This window comes from Jaculus jaculus, chromosome 17 (genome assembly GCF_020740685.1).
Source record: "Jaculus jaculus isolate mJacJac1 chromosome 17, mJacJac1.mat.Y.cur, whole genome shotgun sequence".
Taxonomy (NCBI): domain Eukaryota; kingdom Metazoa; phylum Chordata; class Mammalia; order Rodentia; family Dipodidae; genus Jaculus; species Jaculus jaculus.
This window is the reverse complement of record NC_059118.1, coordinates 59,599,455-59,620,347: the sequence shown is the minus strand read 5'-3', so window position 1 is coordinate 59,620,347 and position 20,893 is coordinate 59,599,455. Positions and strand designations below refer to the sequence as shown.

The 20,893-nt window shown below is 46.3% G+C and overlaps 1 protein-coding gene across 2 annotated transcripts in view; it reads right to left on the bottom strand.

Annotated features, from left to right (window-relative positions):
• Positions 1-20,893, bottom strand: part of Mak (male germ cell associated kinase) — a 77,455-nt gene that overhangs the window by 16,891 nt on the left and 39,671 nt on the right. The window contains exons 6-11 of one of the 2 annotated variants that reach the window (XM_045136862.1): positions 20,536-20,668; positions 15,082-15,253; positions 13,322-13,489; positions 10,400-10,711; positions 5,139-5,305; positions 3,317-3,471 (exon numbers count right to left, since the gene is read on the bottom strand). In XM_045136862.1, coding sequence (XP_044992797.1) covers positions 3,317-3,471; positions 5,139-5,305; positions 10,400-10,711; positions 13,322-13,489; positions 15,082-15,253; positions 20,536-20,668 — 1,107 coding nt within the window. The remainder of the gene's footprint in view (positions 1-3,316; positions 3,472-5,138; positions 5,306-10,399; positions 10,712-13,321; positions 13,490-15,081; positions 15,254-20,535; positions 20,669-20,893) is intronic. The other variant, XM_045136863.1, reaches the window with a different exon arrangement.

The following is a 20,893-nucleotide window of genomic DNA, read 5'->3' as shown; positions in this document are numbered from 1 at the left end:
TTTTCTTTTTCTTTTTTTTTTTTTTTTTTTTTGAGATAGGGTCTCACTCTAGCTCAGGCTGACCTGGAATTCACTATGTAGTCTCAGGGTGGCCTTGAACTCACGGTGATCCTCCTACATCTACCTCTCAAGTGCTGGGATTAAAGGTGTGCGCCACCATGCCGGCTTATTTTTTTTCAATAAATATATTTACGGGGCTGGAGAGATGGCTTAGCGGTTAAGTGCTTGCCTGTGAAGCCTAAGGACCCCGGTTTGAGGCTCAATTCCCCAGGACCCACGTTAGCCAGATGCACAAGGGAGCACACGCGTCTGGAGTTCGTTTGCAGTGGCTGGAGGCCCTGGCGCGCCCATTCTCTATCTGCCTCTTTCTCTCTCTCTGTCTGTTGCTCTCAAATAAATAAATAAAATAAACAAAAAAAATTAAAAAAATATATTTACAAGAAAGAGAGAGAGAATATGCCAGAGCCTCTTGTTGACCCAAATGCACTCAAGACATATGTGCTCCTTTGTGCATCTTTGCATGGGGTACTGGAAAAATGAACCTCGGCAGTCAGCTGTGCATGCACGCACTGGGAGCCATTGGGCCATCTCCCCAGCCATCATCTCCTCTTTTTTTTAAAAAAAAATATATATTTTATTTATTTGAGAAAGAGAGAGAGAGAGAATGAACAAGCCAGGGCCTCCAGCCTCTGCAAATGAACTCCAGATGCATATACACCACCTTGTGCATTTGGCTTACATGGGTTCTGGTGAATCGAACCTGGGTCCTTTGGCTTTGCAGTCAAACACCTTAACTACAAAGCCATCTCTCTAGCCCCTCATTTCTTTTTTTTTTTTTTTTTTTTTTGAGTTAGGGTCTCACTCTAGCCCAGGCTGACTTGGAATTCACTCTGTATCCTTAGTCTAGCCTCAAACTCACGGCGATCTTCCTACCTTTGTCTCACAAGTGCTGGGATTAAAGGCATGCGCCACCATGCTTGGCCTGATTTCTTTTTGAATACTACCTGTATTGACAATTTCCATATGTGTATATAATGTGCTTGATCATAGTCCCCTGCCATTACCTGATCTCGCTCCCCTCCCTAGCTCCCTTTCACGGAACCCCTGCTTTCTGACTAGTCTCGCTCTGTTTTGGTTTCCTTTTCCTCCTCCCTCCTCCATGATGGAATGTTGATGGTCCCAACACTTTGCAGTCTTGTGCAGGGAACAACGGCCACGTCACGTCTGGAAGGCTGTGTTCCACAGCACTCCTTGCCCTCCTCTGGCTCTTACATTCGTTCTTTCTCTCTTCCCCAGTGCTCCCTGAGCCTGGAAGGGGGTGGGGGCAGACCTCTTATTTACTTCTGAGGACTCAATAGTCACTTACTCTCCACTCTTTGACGAGTTTTGAGTGTCCCCAGGTATCATTGCTATCTGCAGAAAGTTTCTCTGCCCACAGGTGAGGGCAGCACTAACCTGCTCTCCCTTCATCTCTAAAGCCTTTCCTCAGCTTCAGTTTTTCTGTCCCAGAGACTTTACTAGTAACACGCTGGGGTTTCCATCAGATGCCTGGAACTAAAATGCAGGTGGATGCCCAAAAGGCATACCAGAAATGTGAAGTATCATACATCCAGCTGCTGGCCAGGTCTTGCTCTCCTCTCTCCCTGCCCTACTCCTCCTTCCCCAGCAGGCTCTGGATGGGAAGGTCCTCATCTCTTACAGGACCTCAGCCAAAAGGCAGAGAAGGGGTGGGTGGTGCTTTCACGGCAGAACCTGCACCCATGCGCCTTCCGGCCACGGTGGGGAAGCACAAGTGATGTGGTTCAGACGCACAGATCGTGCAGACATGCACTGTTTAAAATTGGCTCCCTTTTAGATTAAACAGAATTGAACCTGTTTCTTTTTACCTGGAGCTAGAAAACAAAATGCTGCTATAAGCTCCCCCTGTCTGTGTGACCCTTTCCCCACACTCTGGACCCACACACCCCATTTCCTACTAGACAGATCAAGTCCGATATTGAGGGAGGTGCTGGAGAATTGGCTTAGCCATTAAGGTACTTGCCTGTGAAGCCTAAAGACCCAGGTTCAATTCTCCAGGACCCATGTAAGCTGCACATGGTGGTGCATGTGTCTGGACTTCATCTGCACGGGCTAGGGGCCCTGGCACACCCGTCTTTCCCTCCCTCTCTCCCTCTCTCCCTCTCTAGTAAATAAATAATAATAATAATAAAGAATTACCCAGAGGTTGGGCGGGCATTCGAGGCTCAGTGTGCGCTTCCCCAGCTCCTCGCTCCCGACCGCCTGAACCACCCTATTCTCAGCCAAAGCCAGCCCAGCTTTTTGCCAAGACAGACACTCAGAAGCTAACAACGTCCTTCCACCCCTGACATCACGCCAGCTCACCAGCCAGCAAACTCCCAGCTGGACATGTGCAATGGCTTCTTGACCAGGATGTCACTACTTGGGGTCTGTCCCATGCTCTCTCTACTCAGCATCCAGAGTGAGTTTGTAACAATATACATCACACCAAGTAGGAAACAGTATTTAAAATTTTACACTTTGCAAGAATTTGCAATGGGGCACTGAGTTGCTTTAATAAAATGTAGCATTTACCAAGTGCATTGCTCGGTGGGGGAAGATGGTTGTTTGAGAGAGCATACTTATCATTTTGCCTATCCTGCGGTTTTCTTTTAAACACACACACATATATGTATGTGTGTATACATATATATATATATATATATATTTTTTTTTTCTTTCTTTCTTTTGGTAGTGTTGTGGTTGGTTAGAACTTAGGCCTGTACTTGCTAGGCAAGCTCTACCCCTGAGCCACACTTTGCTGTTCTCAAACAGAGCTCACTGGTAAGAGGAAGGAAGTCCAAAAAGTCCCTTGTAACAGGCACAGCCACCAAAGAACCCTGGGATTATAATTTTTATCACACTGGTGACCTTTTACTTCATTTTGAGAGATAGTGAGCAAGAGAGAGAGAGAACTGGCACGCCAGGGCCTCCAGCCACTACAATTGAACTCCAGATGCATTCGTCACCTTGTGGGTTCTGGGAACTTGAACCTGGGTCCTTAGGCTTTACAGACAAGCATCCTAACCTCTAAGCCATCTCTCCAGCCTTGGCGGCCCCCCCGCCCACTTCTTTCAAAAGCTATTCCAAGCCACCTGTCAAATCTGTCTATATGGTCTAGTTAGTTGGAAATAGTTTTTTTTTTTTTTTTTTTTTGAGGGATAGGGCCTCATGTATCCAGGCTGACCTTGAACTCTGATCCTCCTGCCTCTACCTCTCAATGCTTTGATTAAGCCATGACTGTACTTCTCTTACTTACCTGGAAGGTATCTTGACTGCTTCAGGTAGTACTGTTTAGCCACTGAAGTGGCTGGGAAGCCGGTGTCAGACTTTGGGGGAACAGCAGCATGCAAGCCCCTGTCCTCCTCGGTGGAGTGGCTGGAGCCTGGGGCTGGCATTTCCGACTCTGGAGGCCTAGAAAGCCGCACAAGAAAGCAATCATGCATGAGCATGTCTGTTCTCCTACTCCTCTCCAGCCTTTCATGCATTTATAATTTTGTTTTGTTTTCAAGATAGGGTCTCACTCTAGCCCAGGCTGACCTGGAACTTACTGTGTAGTTCCAGGCTGGCCTCAAACTCAACAATCCTCCTACCTCTGTCTCCTGAGTGCTAGGATTAAAGGTGTGTGTCACCCCACCTGGCCTTTCCAATGAGCCAGTGACAAACCATCAGAGCCCTTTGCTGGCAGGATTGCCCACTGACAACTTCTTCCAAGGATTTTCCAGCACAGATAATCATTTCTGATACTGAATATGCCAGAGCAGCCTGCCTGTGTACACCATGTTCTGTCTTTCCTTGAATTTCCTGCAATTGTTGCAGGAGGGGGTCTGTAATGCAGGAAGACCACTCATGGCCAGGGAAGTGGGATAGAGGAATTTATACTCAGGCAGATAGTCCCTACACACACTGCTCACTGGTGATCCATTACTGTGAGAAGTCAAGAACCTAACCTTATACAAGGCATGAATAAAGAATTATTTTGTATGTACTTTTGAGGCAGGGTCTTACTCCAACCTAGGCTGACCTGGAACTCACTCTGTAGTTCCAGGCTGGTCTCAAACTCATGGCGATCCTCCCTACCTCAACCTCCTAAGTGTAGGGATGAAAGACATGAACCACTACGCCTGGCAGAATAAAGACTTCTGGGTCTTCAGCTGATAGAAAGCTGGAAAAAGCCATGTTGCATGCAGCTCCATGAGAGAGAGAAGTCATCAGTGAAGATACTCCACAGTGGACACTGCAAGCTTTAAGTTGGGCCAGCCAGGCCAAATGAGCCAACGGGTACAGTAGTGGCATGTCTATTATGGGGGAAACCAACTGCTTTCTAACTGTGCTGGAGGCCTGCTGCATGGGAGGGAACGCATGCCTGGTATTGAAATCCTATGATGGGGAAGTCATGAGCCCTAGGGATGGAGTACCTGCTGGTATCTGGGTGAATGTAGACACTGTGCTCACCAGCCTGCCCTGTAAGCACTTCTCTTAATGTTCATACCCATATATTAATACTACTTTCACTTTTGGTTACAGAAGTTTCTCTTTTCAAATGGCAGTGACCTCTGGGATGACTCAGAAGGCACCATGGTGCTGTGAAGTGACAGAGGAGTGTTCAGCCACTGAGACATTATCTATCACACCTCCCAAGGCTCCATTGTGAAAGAGGAGGCAGGAAGAATGTAAGAGCCAAATGAAGGATAGGACTCTTACAAGGCACTCTTCCAGACACGAAATGGCCTGGATATCCATGACCTTTCAGTGCCTGACACTACCTACACAAGACCATCATAATAGGAGGAAAAGATGATGACATCAAACTAAAAGAGAGACTGATTAAGAGGGGGAGGGGATGTGATGGAGAGTTAGTTGTGAAGGGGAAAGTAGAGGGAGGGAACTGTCATGGCTTACTGTCTAACTGACAAGTTATGGGAGTTGTCAATAATAAAAAAATAGAAAAAAAGAGTTTTGGGTCCTGTAGAACATTATTTTAAGCCAAGTTTGTCTTTTAAGGTCTTCATTTCATCTAGTGACTGAAATAAAGTTGATATGTGGTACAATACTTTTTCCCAAGGAATGTAAACTCTTACCGAAATGGAGAATCTCTCTTCTTCTTTTCTTTCATGACGCTCTGGCTTGTCTTCTTGGAACGGGAGGCTCTGAAATCACAGTCATCTTCCCAGCTGTCTCCGGACCTGAAGACAGTCTGACCCCACCGTCTCCTAGAGCCTTTATGACCCAGGGAGCCAACTGCCTTCTGTGAGGAAGAACCAAGCACCATCATCTTTGGTCATCTGCGGGACACCTTCTATGCACAATAATTAGGTCAGACACAACAGTCCCAGCCCTAAGGGCCTTCACCCAGTCACTTGTCAATGACAGAACATGTTCTAGAAGTGCACGCACAGATATCTGTCATGCATGCACATCACAGGACATTCGGACACAATCCTAGAAGGACTGGCCTACACATGGCTAGATTGTGTGGTACAACTTATAGGTGCCAAACCTGTGTCACATATGACTGTTCCAGGTACTGTAGGTAACGGCAATGCAATGGCTGCTGGCTGTTTGGGCAACTGAACGAATTTACAGACAGACAAGGTACGGTAAAGGGACGGGGTGGAAGTAAGGTCTATAGTAGAATGTATGCTTAGCATATGCAAGGCCTTGGGTCCATCCCAGCACCACCCTACCTCCCACAGAGAGAAGAAGGAAAAAAATGCATAAATGGTGTCGCAGGCCTAGAAGTGGCTGTGGGTGAGGTGGTGAGAGGGGAGAGACAGTGAGGCTGAAGTGTCTACTGGGTCCTGCTGTGGGTGAGTGGTGAGAGGGGAAGTAAAATGCAATTCTGAATGAGGAATAGACATGGAAGGAAGGGAAGCTGCATTGCCAACAAGATGTTGAAGGAATGTTTTGCTCCTGCAGGAAGCTGATGGCATCACTGAGGGGTGATGATGAGAAGTGACTTGTGTTAACCTCTATGCTGTTATGTTCTTTGTCAGGGTGAACAACCTCCAAACCAATCAGAATGAGGAGCTCTGGAGATCCAGCCGCGTGGGGAACATAACAGGTTACACTTAGCCCAGCTGTGCTGTGTCAGCTGGTGTCATAGTTCTCCTAAGATCCTTCCCAATGAAATGATGACACCAGGACAGTGAAGGTGAGTCAGTATGTAGTTTAGTAACTTAAAAGGTTACAAGAGTGGTATCCATCTAGAAAGTTCTATTTGCCTGCCCAAGAGCTCCATGCTCTTCTAATCATCAGGAAGACACAGGACAAGCAACAGACAGCTAAATAAACCCATGGATGACAACCAGCTGGGCAGAATGAGAGAAAATTTGGGTTCAAGTGCAACTTGGCTTTGGGGAGTATGAGTGAGTCTCATAACCTTTTGAATTCTAGACATTGCATATGCAAATTGAAATAAAAATTATGTATCTTGCAGAAACATTTATTTAAAAAAGGAAACAATCAGGGCTGGAGAGATGCTTAGTGGCTAAAGCACTTGCCGACAAAGCCAGATGACCCAGGGTCAACTCCCCAGGACCCACATAAGGCAGATGCACAAGGTGGCACATGCACCTGGAGTTCATTTGCAGTGGCTGGAGGTCCTGGTACACCTATTCTCTCTCTCTCAAATAAATATGCAAATAAGTAAACATTTTAAAAAAGAATCAGACATTTTTTGTTGGCAGAATTCTCAACCCCAGTTCTAGGACGTATTAGTCACGTGAACATTTAGGGCTAGGTTATTAGGTACTGAATATACCCAGGACTCCGACCAGTGCAAAGCTTTGAAACTACTCAGTGAATATGGCTCCATGTGTGTGAGCACCGGATGTATGCACCTTGCAAAGTGTGTGTCTTGGGGGTGGGGGCTAGTTGATGTAATCCTTGGTGACATGTATGGCCTTTGTTTTCTGGAAGTGACTCAGCTTGTTTCATACTCCCTGTCCACACAATCTGCTTTCAGTTAGTGAGAAGCAGGATGGTAAGGGGACTTAGGAGCATGCCAGTGAACAATGTCACTTGCAGAGCCATAAGGAAATTGAGCATGTGCCACCTAGAGAAAGGGCTATTCTCAAATACCTACAAGGCTGTCTTTCTAGAAGAGCAAAAAGCTTCTATTAAATGCTAGTGGAAGCCAAATTCTTTTTTTTTTTTTTTTGTTTGTTTGTTTTGTTTTTTGTTTTTTGTTTTTTGAGGTAAGGTCTCACTCTGGCTCAGGCTGACCTGGAATTCATTATGTAGTCTCAGGCTGGCCTCAGACTCATGGCAATCCTCCTAGCTCCGCCTCCTGAGGGCTGGGATTAAAGGAGTGAGCCACCACACCTGGCTGCCAAATTCATTTTTTAAAAGATGCCGGGCGTGGTGGCGCACGCCTTTAATCCCAGCACTTGGGAGGCAGAGGTAGGAGGATCGCCGAGAGTTCGAGGCCACCCTGAGACTACATAGTGAATTCCAGGTCAGCCTGAGCCAGAGTGAGACCCTACCTCGAAAAAACCAAAAAAAAAAAAAAAAAAAAAGAACATTTTGTTTTTGGGCTGGAGAGATGGCTTAGTGGTTAAGTGCTTGCCTGTGAAGCCTAAGGACCCCAGCTCCAGGCTCGATTCCCCAGGACCCACGTTAGCCAGATGCACAAGGGGGCGCACGCATCTGGAGTTCCTTTGCAGTGGCTGGAGGCCCTGGCATGCCCATTCTCTCTCTGTCTGTCTCTCTGCCTCTTTATCCCTCTGTCTGTTGCTCTCAAATAAATAAATAAATAAATAAAAATAAACGAAATCTGGGCTGGAGAGATGGCTTAGTGGTTAAGCGCTTGCCTGTGAAGCCTAAGGACCCTAGTTCGATGCTCGATTCCCCAGGACCCACGTTAGCCAGATGCACAAGGGGGCGCATGCGTCTGGAGTTCGTTTGCAGTGGCTGGAAGCCCTGGCGTGCCCATTCTCTCTCTCTCTCTCCCTCTCTCTACTCTTCCTCTCTGTCACTCTCAAATAAATAAATAAAAATAAACAAAAAAAAATTTTTAAAAATAAACAAAATCCATAAAAATATTTTGTTTTTATTTATTTATTTGACAAAGAGTGTGTGTGGGCAGAGAGAGAGAGAGAGAGAGAGAGAGAGAGAGAGAGAGAGAGAGAGAGAAAGGGTGTTCCAGGGCCTCTAGCCACCCTGCAAATGAGCTTCAGATGCATGTGCCAACTTTTGCACCTGCCATTACGTGGATACTGGGGAATCAAACCTGGGTCTTTTGGCTTTGCAGGCAAGTGCTTTAACTGCTAAGCAATTTTTGTAGCCCTACTTTATTAAAAAAAAAATTTTTTTAGAAACATTTTTGTTCATTATTTATTTATTTATTTGAGAGCAACAGACAGAGAAGGAGGCAGAGAGAGAGAGAGAGACAGAGAGAATGGGCGCGCCAGGGCTTCCAGCCACTGCAAACGAACTCCAGACACGTGCGCCCCCTTGTGCATCTGGCTAACGTGGGACCTGGGGAACCGAGCCTCGAACCGGGGTCCTTAGGCTTCACAGGCAAGCGCTTAACCGCTAAGCCATCTCTCCAGCCCTAAAAAAAATTTTTTTTGAGACAAGCCCAACAGACTGGCCTTTTCTTTTTTTATGTGAGAAAGTGAGAGTGAAAGAAAGAATTGGCACACGAGGGCCTCCAGCCGCTGAAATTGAACTCCAGACGCGTGCGCCCCCTTGTGCACATGTGCGACCTTGCGCCTTGTGTCATCTTGTGCATCTGACTTGAGTGGGACCTGGAGACACAAACATGGGTCCTTAGGTGTCTCAGGCAAGCACCTTACCACTAAGCCATCTCTCTAGCCCTATTTAAAAATATTTTTATTTATTTATTTGCAAGTATAAAGATATAGAGAGAAGAGAGACAGACAGAATGGGTGTGCCAGAGGCTCTGGCCTCTGCAAACAAACTCCAGAAGTATGCACCACTTTGTGCCCGAGTCGTTAGGCTTTGCAGGCAAGTGCCTTAATGCCTGAACCATTTCTATGTTCCCTGTTTTTTTTTTTTTTTTCAAGGCAAAGTGGGTTTATTGGGACAAAGGTGGAAGAGCCCCAGAATGTCAGGGTAGGTACACTTCAGATGTATGCCAGCATTCAAAGAAGAAAGTAAAAATGAAAAGCTATACTTTCTGAGCTAGAACTCAGAAAAGCAAACAACTCCACAAGTCAGTCTGTGCACAAATACGTTATCTCTGAAATTTTTTTAAATATTAATTTATTTATTTGAGAGCGACAGACACAGAGAGAAAGACAGATAGAGGGAGAGAGAGAGAATGGGCGCGCCAGGGCTTCCAGCCTCTGCAAACGAACTCCAGATGCGTGCGCCCCCTTGTGCATCTGGCTAATGTGGGACCTGGGGAACCGAGCCTCGAACTGGGGTCCTTGCAAGCGCTTAACCGCTAAGCCATCTCTCCAGCCCAATTGTTTTATTTTTTAAAATTTTTTTGTTCATTTTTATTTATTTAGCTGAGAGTGACAGATAGTGAGAGAAAGAGGCAGAGAGAGAGAGAGAGAGAGAGAGAGAGAGAGAGAGAGAGAGAGAGAGAGAGAGAGAATGGGGTGCACCAGGGCCTCCAGCCACTGCAAAAGAACTCCAGATGCATGCGCCCCCTTGTGCATCTGGCTAACATAGGTCCTGGAGAATTGAGCCTTGAACTGTGGTCCTTAGGCTTCACAGGCAAGTGCTTAACCACTAAGCCATCTCTCCAGCCCATTTTTGTTGTTTTTTTGAGGTAGGGTCTCACTCTTTCCCAGGCTGACCTGGAATTCACTATGTAGTCTCAGGGTGGCCTTGAACTTATGGTGATCCACCTACTTCTGCCTCCCAAGTGCTGGGATTAAAGGCATGTGCCACCACGCCAGGCTTTTTTTTTTTTTTTGTCATTTATTTATTTATTTATTTGAGAGTGACAGACAGAGAAAGAGGGAGGGATGGGGGGGGGAGAGAGAGAGAGAGAGAGAGAGAGAGAGAGAGAGAGCACGCCAGGGCCTCCAGCTATTGCAAGCGAACTCCAGATGGGTGCGCCCCCTTGTGCATCTGGCTAACGTGGGTCCTGGGGAACTGAGCCTCAAACCGGGGTTCTTAGGCTTCACAGGCAAGCGCTTAACCGCTAAGCCATCTCTCCAGCTCTGTCTTTGAATTCTTAACCAAAGTCTGTAGCATGCAAACTCTGGGCCAGCAGGCTTGCAAGCAAGTGAGCAATTAACCACTGAGCCATCTCCCTGCCTGTCTTTCATCTCTTCCCCAGCCTCATGGACCGGCGCAGACAGAACCCTCACTGAACTGCTCGGCCTGTGTCACCCAATGCCCATTATTGGCTACTCACGGTCGGCACAGTTTTGAGGATACTCGGAAACAGTGTTTGTTGTGGTTTCTGGGGACCCTGTTGCTTTGGAGGTGGCTGGGCCCCTGTGTTCGGTGTGGGCTGGATGCTCTGCAGCGGCTGGTGGCTGTGTTTCAGAGGGGGCTGTCCAACCGTCGGATCCACTATGCCAGGCAGAGGCTTCGGGTCTGGTTCAGCTACAGCGGGCTTGGATTCTGAGGGCTGCAGCTGCTTGTTTAACGTCTGTTTCTGTTCTAGATGTTGGGTGGAAGGACCCAGGACCTGGCCCACCTGAAAATATGGGTGCTTCAGTGCCTGTGAAAGCATAGAAACAACTCATTAGACCCACGTTTAGCTCATGCACACATTGCCAAATTTAATTCATGTGCATCTGTCATTTGGGATACTCTGCCCACCACTAACAAGTGTGATGGCTAATCTCTGGTTGTCAACCGGACAAGATTTAGACACCATAGAAACATCTCTTTGCATGTACTTCCTACATCACGTAAATTGAGGTGGGGAAAAAAAAAACACCCTACTGTGGGCATGGCTTTTACATGGGCTCTGGTCCTGGGCTCAATAAAAAGGAGAGTAAGGGATGGAGAGATGGCTTAGTGGTTAAGGTACTTTCCTGCAAAGCCTAAGGACCTAGGTTCAAGTCCCCAGGACCCACATAAGGCAGATGCACAAGGTGGCACGTGAACCTGAAGTTCATCTGCAGTGGCTGGGCGACCCTGGTGCGCCCATTCTCTCTATATCTGCCCTGTCCTTTTTCTCTTCAATAAACAAATAAAAATACAATATTTAATTTTTTGTAAGGAAGAGGACAGCTGAACACCAGCATTCACTGCTTTTGGCTTCCTGACTTCAGACGAAATGTGTCCAGTAGCAACAAGCTCCCGCTGCCAGGCCGCCTCTGCTGTGACGGACAGCGGGCTCAAGTCAACCCTTCCTCCTTTAGACTGACTTTTGTCCCAACAAGGAAACAGTCAAAGGACGGGGGCTGGAGTGATGGCTCAGTGGTTAAAGGCACTTGCTTGCAAAGCCTGCTGGCTCGAGTTTAACTTCCCAGTCAGCGCCCGTGTACAGGCGGATGCAGGGCGTGGCGCACGTGTTTGCAGATCATCCGCAGTGACAAGAGACCCTGGGGCACCCATTCTCCCTCTGTCTCGCTCTGCTTGCACATAAATAATAAATATTTTATACTGTACTTTATTTATTTATCTACTTATCTAACCTAGGACAACCTGAAATTTACTATGTAGTCTCAGGCTGACCTTGAACTCGTGGTGATCCTCCTATCTCTACTTCCAGAGTGCTGGGATTAAAGGTGCATGCCACCATGCCTGGCTTTAAATTATATGTGTGTGTGTGTGTGTGTGTGTGTGTGTGTATGTATGTATGTATATATATATCTATATGTATATACTTGATTTGTCAAGGTAGGGTCTCATTCTAGCTCAGGCTGACCTGGAATTCACTATGTCATCTCAGGGTGGTCTTGAACTCACAGAGATTCTCCTATCTCTGCCTCCTGGGTGCTGGGATTAAAGACCACCACACCTGGCTAAATAAAATATTTTTTAAAATGAAATTTCAAGGGGGTATTGAACCCAGGACCTCATACCTGGCTAGGAAGTTGGATCCCTGAGACCAGAGACAAACTCATCATCGTCCAGGCCCCATGACCCTCACTGGGGCCCACAGCCCAGTCACCATGCGCGAGCTTCCTGGCTTCATCACATCTTTTTTCCCAAGTTGGTAAGTTGTTGTACCGCTCTATGCAAGGTGAAGACACTGAGAACTTCCCTCCAGTCAAATTTAAAGACATGTTTTCTCTCTTTCCCTCCTCTTTCTCTGTATCCTTCTTCTCTTCTCCCCAGACCCTGTGTCAGTCTTTTTCTCCTATGCAGGCATCCACTCGGACGCAGAGACCCCAGCAACAAGCACGGCCTCCACTCCCACGACCTGTGCTGGGAGTCCCAGTCCTCCTGAGCTCCCCTTCATTGTTCCTCCTACTGTCTTCACACTCCTGTTGTGCATATGAGGAATCAGACATTTGCTATGCTTAATGGTTTCCCTTTAGTTTTTATATTTTATTTTTATTTATTTGAGAGAGAGGAAGAGAGAGAGAATAGGCATGTCAGGACCTCTAGATGCTGCAAATAAACTCCAGATGCATGTGACACCTTGTGCATCTGGCTTATGTGGGTACTAGAGAATCGAACCAAAGTCCTTAGGCTTCAAAAACAAGTACCTTAACTGCTTAGCCATCTCTCTAGCCCCTAGTTTTTGTTTTTGTTTTTTTTTTAATTATTTTGGGCCAGGCATGGGGGCACACATCTTTAACCCCAGCACTCAGGAGGCAGAGGTAGGAGGATCACAGTAAGTTCAAGGCCACCCTGAGACTACATAGTGAATTCCAGGTTAGCCTGGACTAGAATGAGACTCTACCTCAAAAAACCAAAAAACAAAATTATTTTATTTACTTGAGCGAGAAAGAGGGAGAAAGGGAGAGAGAAAGAGAGCAAGAGAAATATGAGTGTGCCAGGGCCTTCAGCTGCTATAAATGAACTCTAGACATATAGGCCTCCTGTACATCTGGCTTATGTGTGTCCTGGGGAATCACATCTGGGTCCTTTGGCTTAATAGGTAAATGCGTTAACTGCTGAACCATCTCTCCAGCTCTTGTAAAATATGTATGCAGGGGATGGAGAGATGGCTAAGTGGTTAAGGTACTTGCTGGCAAAGTCAAGGGACCCAGGACACACATAAGCCAGATGCACATGGTGGTGCATATGTCTGGAGCTCCTGGGGTTTGGCCTCTTGGGAAGATTCTGCTTGACAAGAGACTTGTGAGATCACTCTGCGATTCTAAAACCTTAACATTTTCATAAGCTGTGCCAGGGAGACTCGTCTTACTTGGCTTGCTGTTGGTCGCTTCTTTGGATCCCAACTCAACATTTCCATCATAAGATGAATGGCTTCATTACTGGCATTGGGAATAAGAGTTTTCAAGTTCATGGGAACACACTGCGGGAAGCGGAAATTCATGGAGGACGCGAGCTGGTACCCTTCTGGCCAGTCACTCTGTTTAAGGATATGCGTGGGCAGGGAGGAAGAAATTTGTTTTAGTAGCCAATTTAAAAACAGTAACAATATAGAGATCATTCAGGTAGTAAAACTTTAAAATTGAGTCCTATAAATAAATATGTAAATGAAATAACAGGCCCTATAAGTGCAATATAGAAAGAATATTGAACCAAGAGGAAAAGATGAGAAATCACGTTCATAAACATCAAAATACTAAACCTTCTAGGTATGGATCTTGATGACAACCTTGGTAACTTTGACAAATATTGACAAGTGCTTTATAAAGAGACTGATTATTACAAAGATCCTCATTTTATGTTATACAAGAATCCAATGTTAAAAATGATATGTAGCTTGGAAATGATAGCTATGTTCAGACCTTAATATCTACATTTGCTTGTCACCTACAAGACCCTTTGCTGGTTTAAATCAGGCTGTAATTATGCATACTTATTAACCTCAGAATGTAAGGTCTACTTGAAAGGTAATATTAATAGAATGGTACCCAGGGTTCAAGAAGTCAAGTAATAATAGTAGAGCTATAAATGGAAATCAAGAGAGGCTGGGAGAACATCAGGTCCAGGGCCCGTGGGGTTGGTGAGCGATGGCAGTGGGAATCCACAGGGCAAGCAGGGACGAGCCAAGGCTACCCTGTGGTCACCAGCCTGCCATCAACCCACAGCCACACTCCCCACAGGCATCCTCCTGACTTCTCCAGGAAAGACAAGCACAGCTTGCCTTCAGTCGGGCAGGATTCTGGCTCCCTGTCATCCTTATCCTGACCCGTGAAGGCATACAGGTGATGAGTGGGCAGAGGATCAGCTCAGTTGTGAGAGCCTGGCCTAGCATGCTCAAAGCCCTGGCTTTGATCACTGGATGAATGGGTGTGCTGGCATATGCCTGTAGTCCCAGCACTTGGAGGGTCACCCTCAAATAGTGCATTCAAGGCTAGTGTGAGACTAGAAATCCTGTCTAAAAATAAATAATATATAAAATTAATAAAAATTATTATTAAATAAAAATAAATATAAATTTTTGAAAATAAAAATTAAATAAAAGAAACCTTACAAAGCTAAAAAAAAAAAAATAGGGCTGGAGACATGGCTTAGCAGTTAAGGTGCTTGCCTACAAAGCCGAAAGACTCATGTTCACCTCTCCAGCTCCCATGTAAGCCAGATGCACAAAGTGATGCAAGCACACAAGGTGGCACATGCACACAGGGTGGCACATGCACACAGGGTGGCACATGCACACAGGGTGGCACATGCACACAGGGTTGCGTGCACACACACAAGGTGGCACATGCACACAGGGCGGCACATGCACACAGGGCGGCACACACATCTGATTTTGGTGGCTGAAGGCTCTGAAGCGCCAATTCTCTCTCTCTCTTACACTCATTCTCTCTCTCTTAACTCTTACTTTTGATTAAAAAAAGACAGTCTGTTGGGATTGCCTCAAACAAAAGAACAGCTAAAAAACGATCATAATAAAGCTATAAAGTATAAAGCCATTTGAAAAGGAAACTATCAAGAGAGCTAAGCTAACAAGTTATGCAAACTTACGGACAAGAGAACTTAAATACTTACTTTCTTAGGAGTCCCTAGAACTTGGCAAATTTTAAAGATTTCATCCACCTCACTTGTCCCTGGGAACAGCGGCCGTAGTGTGTACAGCTCCGCCATGATACTCCCCACAGCCCACACATCGATGGGGGAGCTGTACACTGACGATCTTAGTAAGACCTCGGGGGCCCGGTACCTGCGGAGACAGCAGAGGAGGAAGGATGCTCTGGGCGTGCTTTACAGCTGGGCAGGCCTATGACCGCTCTGTTTGTCCCATGCTTCACTCAGGCGCTAAGCGCCTTCTGTGTTTCTGCACATGACTGCTCCTGACCACAGTCAGTGGGCTCAGGGAATGCCCATGCAGCCCAAGGCAGGCCTTTCATGATGGACTTGGAAGTAAGGACTCTCCTGTATACTCCGAAACAACCATGGACATGGTGCCTGTTTGCACGGGTGGAAAAGGCATGGTTATCCCTAAGCACCGGAGTTTCTGTTCCTCTTAATTGGTATTCATGCTAGCAACCCCTGTCCCTTTCACCCATTCCCATTTGTAGACCTAATATTTTACTTTATTCTATTTTTGTTTATTTATTAGAGACAGATAAAGGAAGGGAGGAAGAGAGAGAGGAAGAGAGAGAGAAATAGAGAGATAAGGGGCACACCAGGGCCTCTGGCTAATGTGGGACCTGGAGAATCGAACCTGGGTCCTTAGGCTTCACAGGCATGTGCCTTAACCACTAAGCCATCTCTCTAGCCCATAGTCTTAATGTTTTTAATTGAGAGTAATACTTATGAGAGCTAAGATATCTGGTAAACCCTCTCTTATTCTTCCCCACCTCAGTGGCCTCCTTCCTCCTCTTACATAAGCCATTCTGCTTTCATGCCACATAGGTATGCACATTCACAGCTAAAAATCTAAACTGTGTATGAGAACAAATTTGCATATTTTGTCTTTCTTCCCCTCTTCCTCATTACCCTCTTCTGTTCCCTCTCCCTTTGCTTGGCACCTCTCTTACCCATCATAATACCCTTTCTAATTTCATGGCATATATACATCTATATGTCTATATTTAAGTCTTGATTTTGTGTACAAGAGAAAATATGCAATATGCATTTTTCTGAGTCTGGTTTATTTCACTTAACATCATGATTTCCAGATCCATCCACTTTCCTGCACATTATATAACTTTATTCTTTTTTTTTGCAGCTGAATAAAACTTCATTATACATATATGCCATAGTTTCTTTATCTAAGGGATCTAGACTACTGGGTAACTTGGCTGTGCACAGCTTTATAAAACTCCAGTAACTTTTCAACTGCTGACAGGACCCGGGAGACTGCTGTGCTCTGGTTTGTGGCAGGTCAGTGACAGTGGCCCTCGTGAGTGACAAATGCAATGAACGGCTCTGTAAATGTTTACTTTTATTTGCATGTGTGCATCTGTGTGTATTTACATGCCAGAATCTCTTGCCTCTGCAAACGAACTCCAGTCACTTTGCATCTGGCTTTGCATGGGCGTTGGGGAATTGAACCCGGGTTGTCAGGCTTTGCAAGTGTCTTTGGCCACAGTGCCATCTCCCACACCTCAGTCAATGTTTTGTACAAGTTCACCAGCAGCCTCTCTTGAGAAACAGAAAAATACCAACTACCACTAAACATGTACTTTTGGTTCTTAGACTGTTCTTAATGAAGGAGTTCCTTATAAAATAATTTTTTGATACTTTATTTCTTTTGAGACAGGGTCTCCTGTATCCCAGGGTGGCCTTGAACTTACTATGGAGCTGAGGAACCTTGAACCTGAACCCTCAGCCTCTACCTGGTGAGAGCATTACACTACAGGCATGTACCCATCACCTCCAGTTTATATGGTCCTGGGGATCAAACCAAGGCTTCATGCATGTTAGGCAAGCACTCTCCCAACTGAGCCATATCCCTAACCCAAAAATATCTTTTTGAGAAAGCAATATCAAAAGTATTACTGACCTCAGGGGCTGGAGAGATGGCTTTAGCAGTTAAGTACTTGCCTGTGAAGCCTAAGAACCCCAGTTTGAGGCTTGATTCCCCAGGACCCACGTAAGCCAGATGCACAAGGGGCACATGCATCTGGAGTTCGTTTGCAGTGGCTGGAGGCCCTGGCGCACGTTCTCTCTCTCTCTCTACCCCCTCCCTCTTTGTCTCTCTGTCACTTTCAAATAAATAAATAAAAATAAACAAAAATTTTAAAAAAGGTATTCCTGACCTCAGGGCCACTGTATCAAAGTACCGCAATCCAGTTGGCTTAAAACAACAGAAGATGGGCTGGAGAGATGGCTTAGCACTTAAAGCACTTGCCTGAAAAGCCAAAGGACCCAGGTTTGATTCCCCAGGACCCATGTAAGCCAGATGCACAAGGTGGCGCATGTGTATGGGGTTCGTTTGTAGCAGTTGAAGGCCCTGGCATGCCCATTCTCTCTCTCTCTCCCTAAGTAAATAAAAAAAAAAATTAAAACAGCAGATGTTTATTCTTTCAGTGACCACAGAGCTAGCAGTGAACCCCTACCAGCATTTGGCACAGCTACCATCTCTGCAGTTCTGTTGGAGAGCTGGCTCCAGGCCGGGCTGGCAGCTGGTGTCAGGGCATTCTTTCACTGAGCGTAATGCCTCATCTTTGCTTTGGTCAGCACATCACCTCCCTGGATGTCCTCACGAGTCTTCCCTCGGTGCCTGCCCACCTCTGCGCCTCTCTCCTTATGAGAACAGCAGTCTTGCCGGACTAACATCCACCCTGGTCTAGTATGACCTCACATTAAGTTGATTACGTCTAGGTCACCTGCACAGGCTAGGGCTTTCGCTTACCTTTTAGAGGAACACACTTCAGCCTATCATGCCAAACAATAAAATAGTTGTGAATTTATCCTATGCAGTTATCTCTGCAGGCAGGATATTCACATGCATGTGTGCATGCATGTTCATATGTGTTTGGGCACATGAGTTTTGTGGGGTGTGAGTATACATGTGTACACCTGCCTGAAGAGGACAGAGGTCCACGCCAGGTGACTTCCTCAATCGCCCTCCACCTTATTTTATTCTGAAACGCCAAGCTCCTGTCTCATGTATGTTGTCACACTCCTTTGGGGAAGGCTGAACAAAGACAATCTCTTTTGATTCAGTCACGCATCAAGGGGAACATCTAGTTCAGGCCGAGCCGCTCTGGGCTTGGTCCTCAGGACTCTCCGCTCTGACGGCGCTCAAGGCTTGCGCTCTCATCCACTCTTACAGTCTAGTGCTGAGGTCTTCCAAGTCCGTGTCTCCAGCCCAGGCCTCTCCCTGAGCTCTTGGCCACACACCACACCTCCCGTTAGCTGTTAGCTGTCTCAGACACCTCACATCTCACCCAACCCAAACTGAAGTGTGCCTTTCCACTGAAAAGTTCACTAGCAAGCCGGGCGTGGTGGTGCACACCTTTAATCCCAGCACTCGGGAGGCAGAGGTAGGAGGATCGCCATGAGTTAGAGGCCACCCTGAAACTACAGAGTGAACTCCAGGTCAGCCTGAGCAAGAGTGAGACCCTACCTCAAAAAACCAAAAAAAAAAAAAAAAGTGTATCTGGCTTTATGTGGGTACTGGGGAATTGACCCAGGTCCTTTGGCTTTGCCAGCAAGTCAATATGTTCTCTCTCCAGTCCCTCATCTCAGTTTGTTTGTTTATGCTTTTGTTTTTCAAGGTATGGTTTCACTCTAGTCCATGCTGACCTGGAATTCACTATGTACTCTCAGGGAGACCTCGAGCTCACAGAGATCCTCCTACCTCTGTCTCCTGAGTGCTGGGATTAAAGACATGTGCCACTGTGCCTGGTTTATTGCAGTTTTCAATGGTGGTTTGGTTCATCCTCCTAGCCATTCAGGGCAAAAACGTTTTAGTCTCTGACGCCTTTCTCTCACCACCCACCTCCAGCCCAACATCTGATTCATCAGGAAACAGACACAGAAGCCCACACTTCATCATCTACGATTCAGTCGTTTTCTGCCTGATTCTTGTTCTCCTTACTTTTGCCCTTGAACCTGTAAAATGTACTTTCATGGTAGCTGCCAGTGATGTCTATAAAGCTTATCCAGTCATAACACGCCTACCTCTCCATGAAGCCCTCTGGGTGCACAGATTGAAAAGCCAGTACATTTTGTTTAGAAAGCAAGAAACACAGAGAGAGGAGAGATAGAGAATCCATGTGCTAGGACCTCAGCCACTGCAATCCAACTCCAGATGCTTGCGCCACCTAGTGGGCATGTGCGACCTTGCACTTGCTTCACCCTTGTACACCCCATTTATGTGGGGTCTGCAGTCAAACATGGGTCCTTAGGCTTTGCAGGCAAGTGCTTAACAGCTGAGCCGTCTCTCTAGCCCCCAACGCCAGTTCTTACAGTCACCTACAGAAAGCCTGTGTGCCTTGCCCCCTGCAATGTTATGAGCGCCCTCACTGCCAACTCCTTATTCACTCTGCTCTTGCCATCCTCCTGAAGGCCACACTCCTGTCTCTAGGCCTTCGCTCTCTAAGCCAGCTCCTTCCTCCACCGTGGCATTGCCTCCAGGGCTGTTCTCAGTGAGACTCTCAATTAAAACAGCAGCATTCTTTCTCTCAGCATCAATTCCCCAACTTCCTGCCCCCTCCGCATACTTTCTTCATAACAATACATTGCTATATAAGATATTCCTATACTTGTTTTTACCAGAGAGTAATATATATACAGAAAAATGCATTTGAATTTAAAGTACAGCTTGATGAGTATTCTAGGTCAAGAAATGCATGTCCTCAGTACCCCGAAAGGCGCACCCCCCCCTCCTCGACACAGTCTCTACCACGACGCTTAAGCGCAGTCTTCTCTAGCTTTGCACCCTGCACAATGGCTTCACAGAGAAGCTCATTTCTGCGTGGTGCATTGCTCCCAGCATCACCTCAGTGAGATCCAGCCACAGCGCCGCGCAGAGCTGCAGGCCGCTCGCCTTGCATGACTGCTTTAAGCACTGTGGATGGGCTTGTTTGCAATGCGCAGTCAGTTCTGTTACATGGCTTCTGTGAGCTTGTATGTGTCCCCCTGTTGAGGACTCAGGATGCTTTCAGCACATACTATGTAAACTTTCCAAACTGAATTGAAAGCAGGGTTCCCACATCCTATCTCATCTCATGCCACACACATGCCAGCCCTCATGTGAACAGCAGGCGGCAGACGCTGCTCTTCTCTCTTTGGTCCATGGCTGTGCTCCCAGGTGCTGCAGGAATGGCCGGCACAGTGGTAACTGATACTGCTCATTGAGTGAAAGGACAGATGCCTTTTCTTCTCACTTCATTAATCAGAATAGCCAAAAATGATCCTTCCCCTTTTCTAAAGGACACAAAATGAATTTCTGTATTTTGTTTCCCATATCCAATATGGAACTTTAAGGAAAGATGGCTAACTATTCACTAACTAAACACATGCCTGGGGAGAGCTGCACACTCTTACCATCTGGTAGACACGTAATCAGTATATGGTGGCTGTGACCTTAACTCTCTTGCAAGTCCAAAATCAGCAATTTTCACAAGTTCTGGGCCCATACAGAGCAAGTTTTCTGGTTTCATGTCCCTGTGAAAAAATCCTGGGCAAGAGAGGGAAGAAAAACATAATAAATCATCATGTTCAAATGTAGTTTTATTTGGATTATGGTCATATATTTAAAAAATATTTCTATTTACTTGAAAGAGAGAATATGGGCACACCAGGGTCCCTACCTACTTACTGCAAATGAACTCCAGATGCATGTGTCACTTTGTGCATCTGGTTTTATGTGGGAATGGAGGAATCAAACCCTGGCCATTAGGCT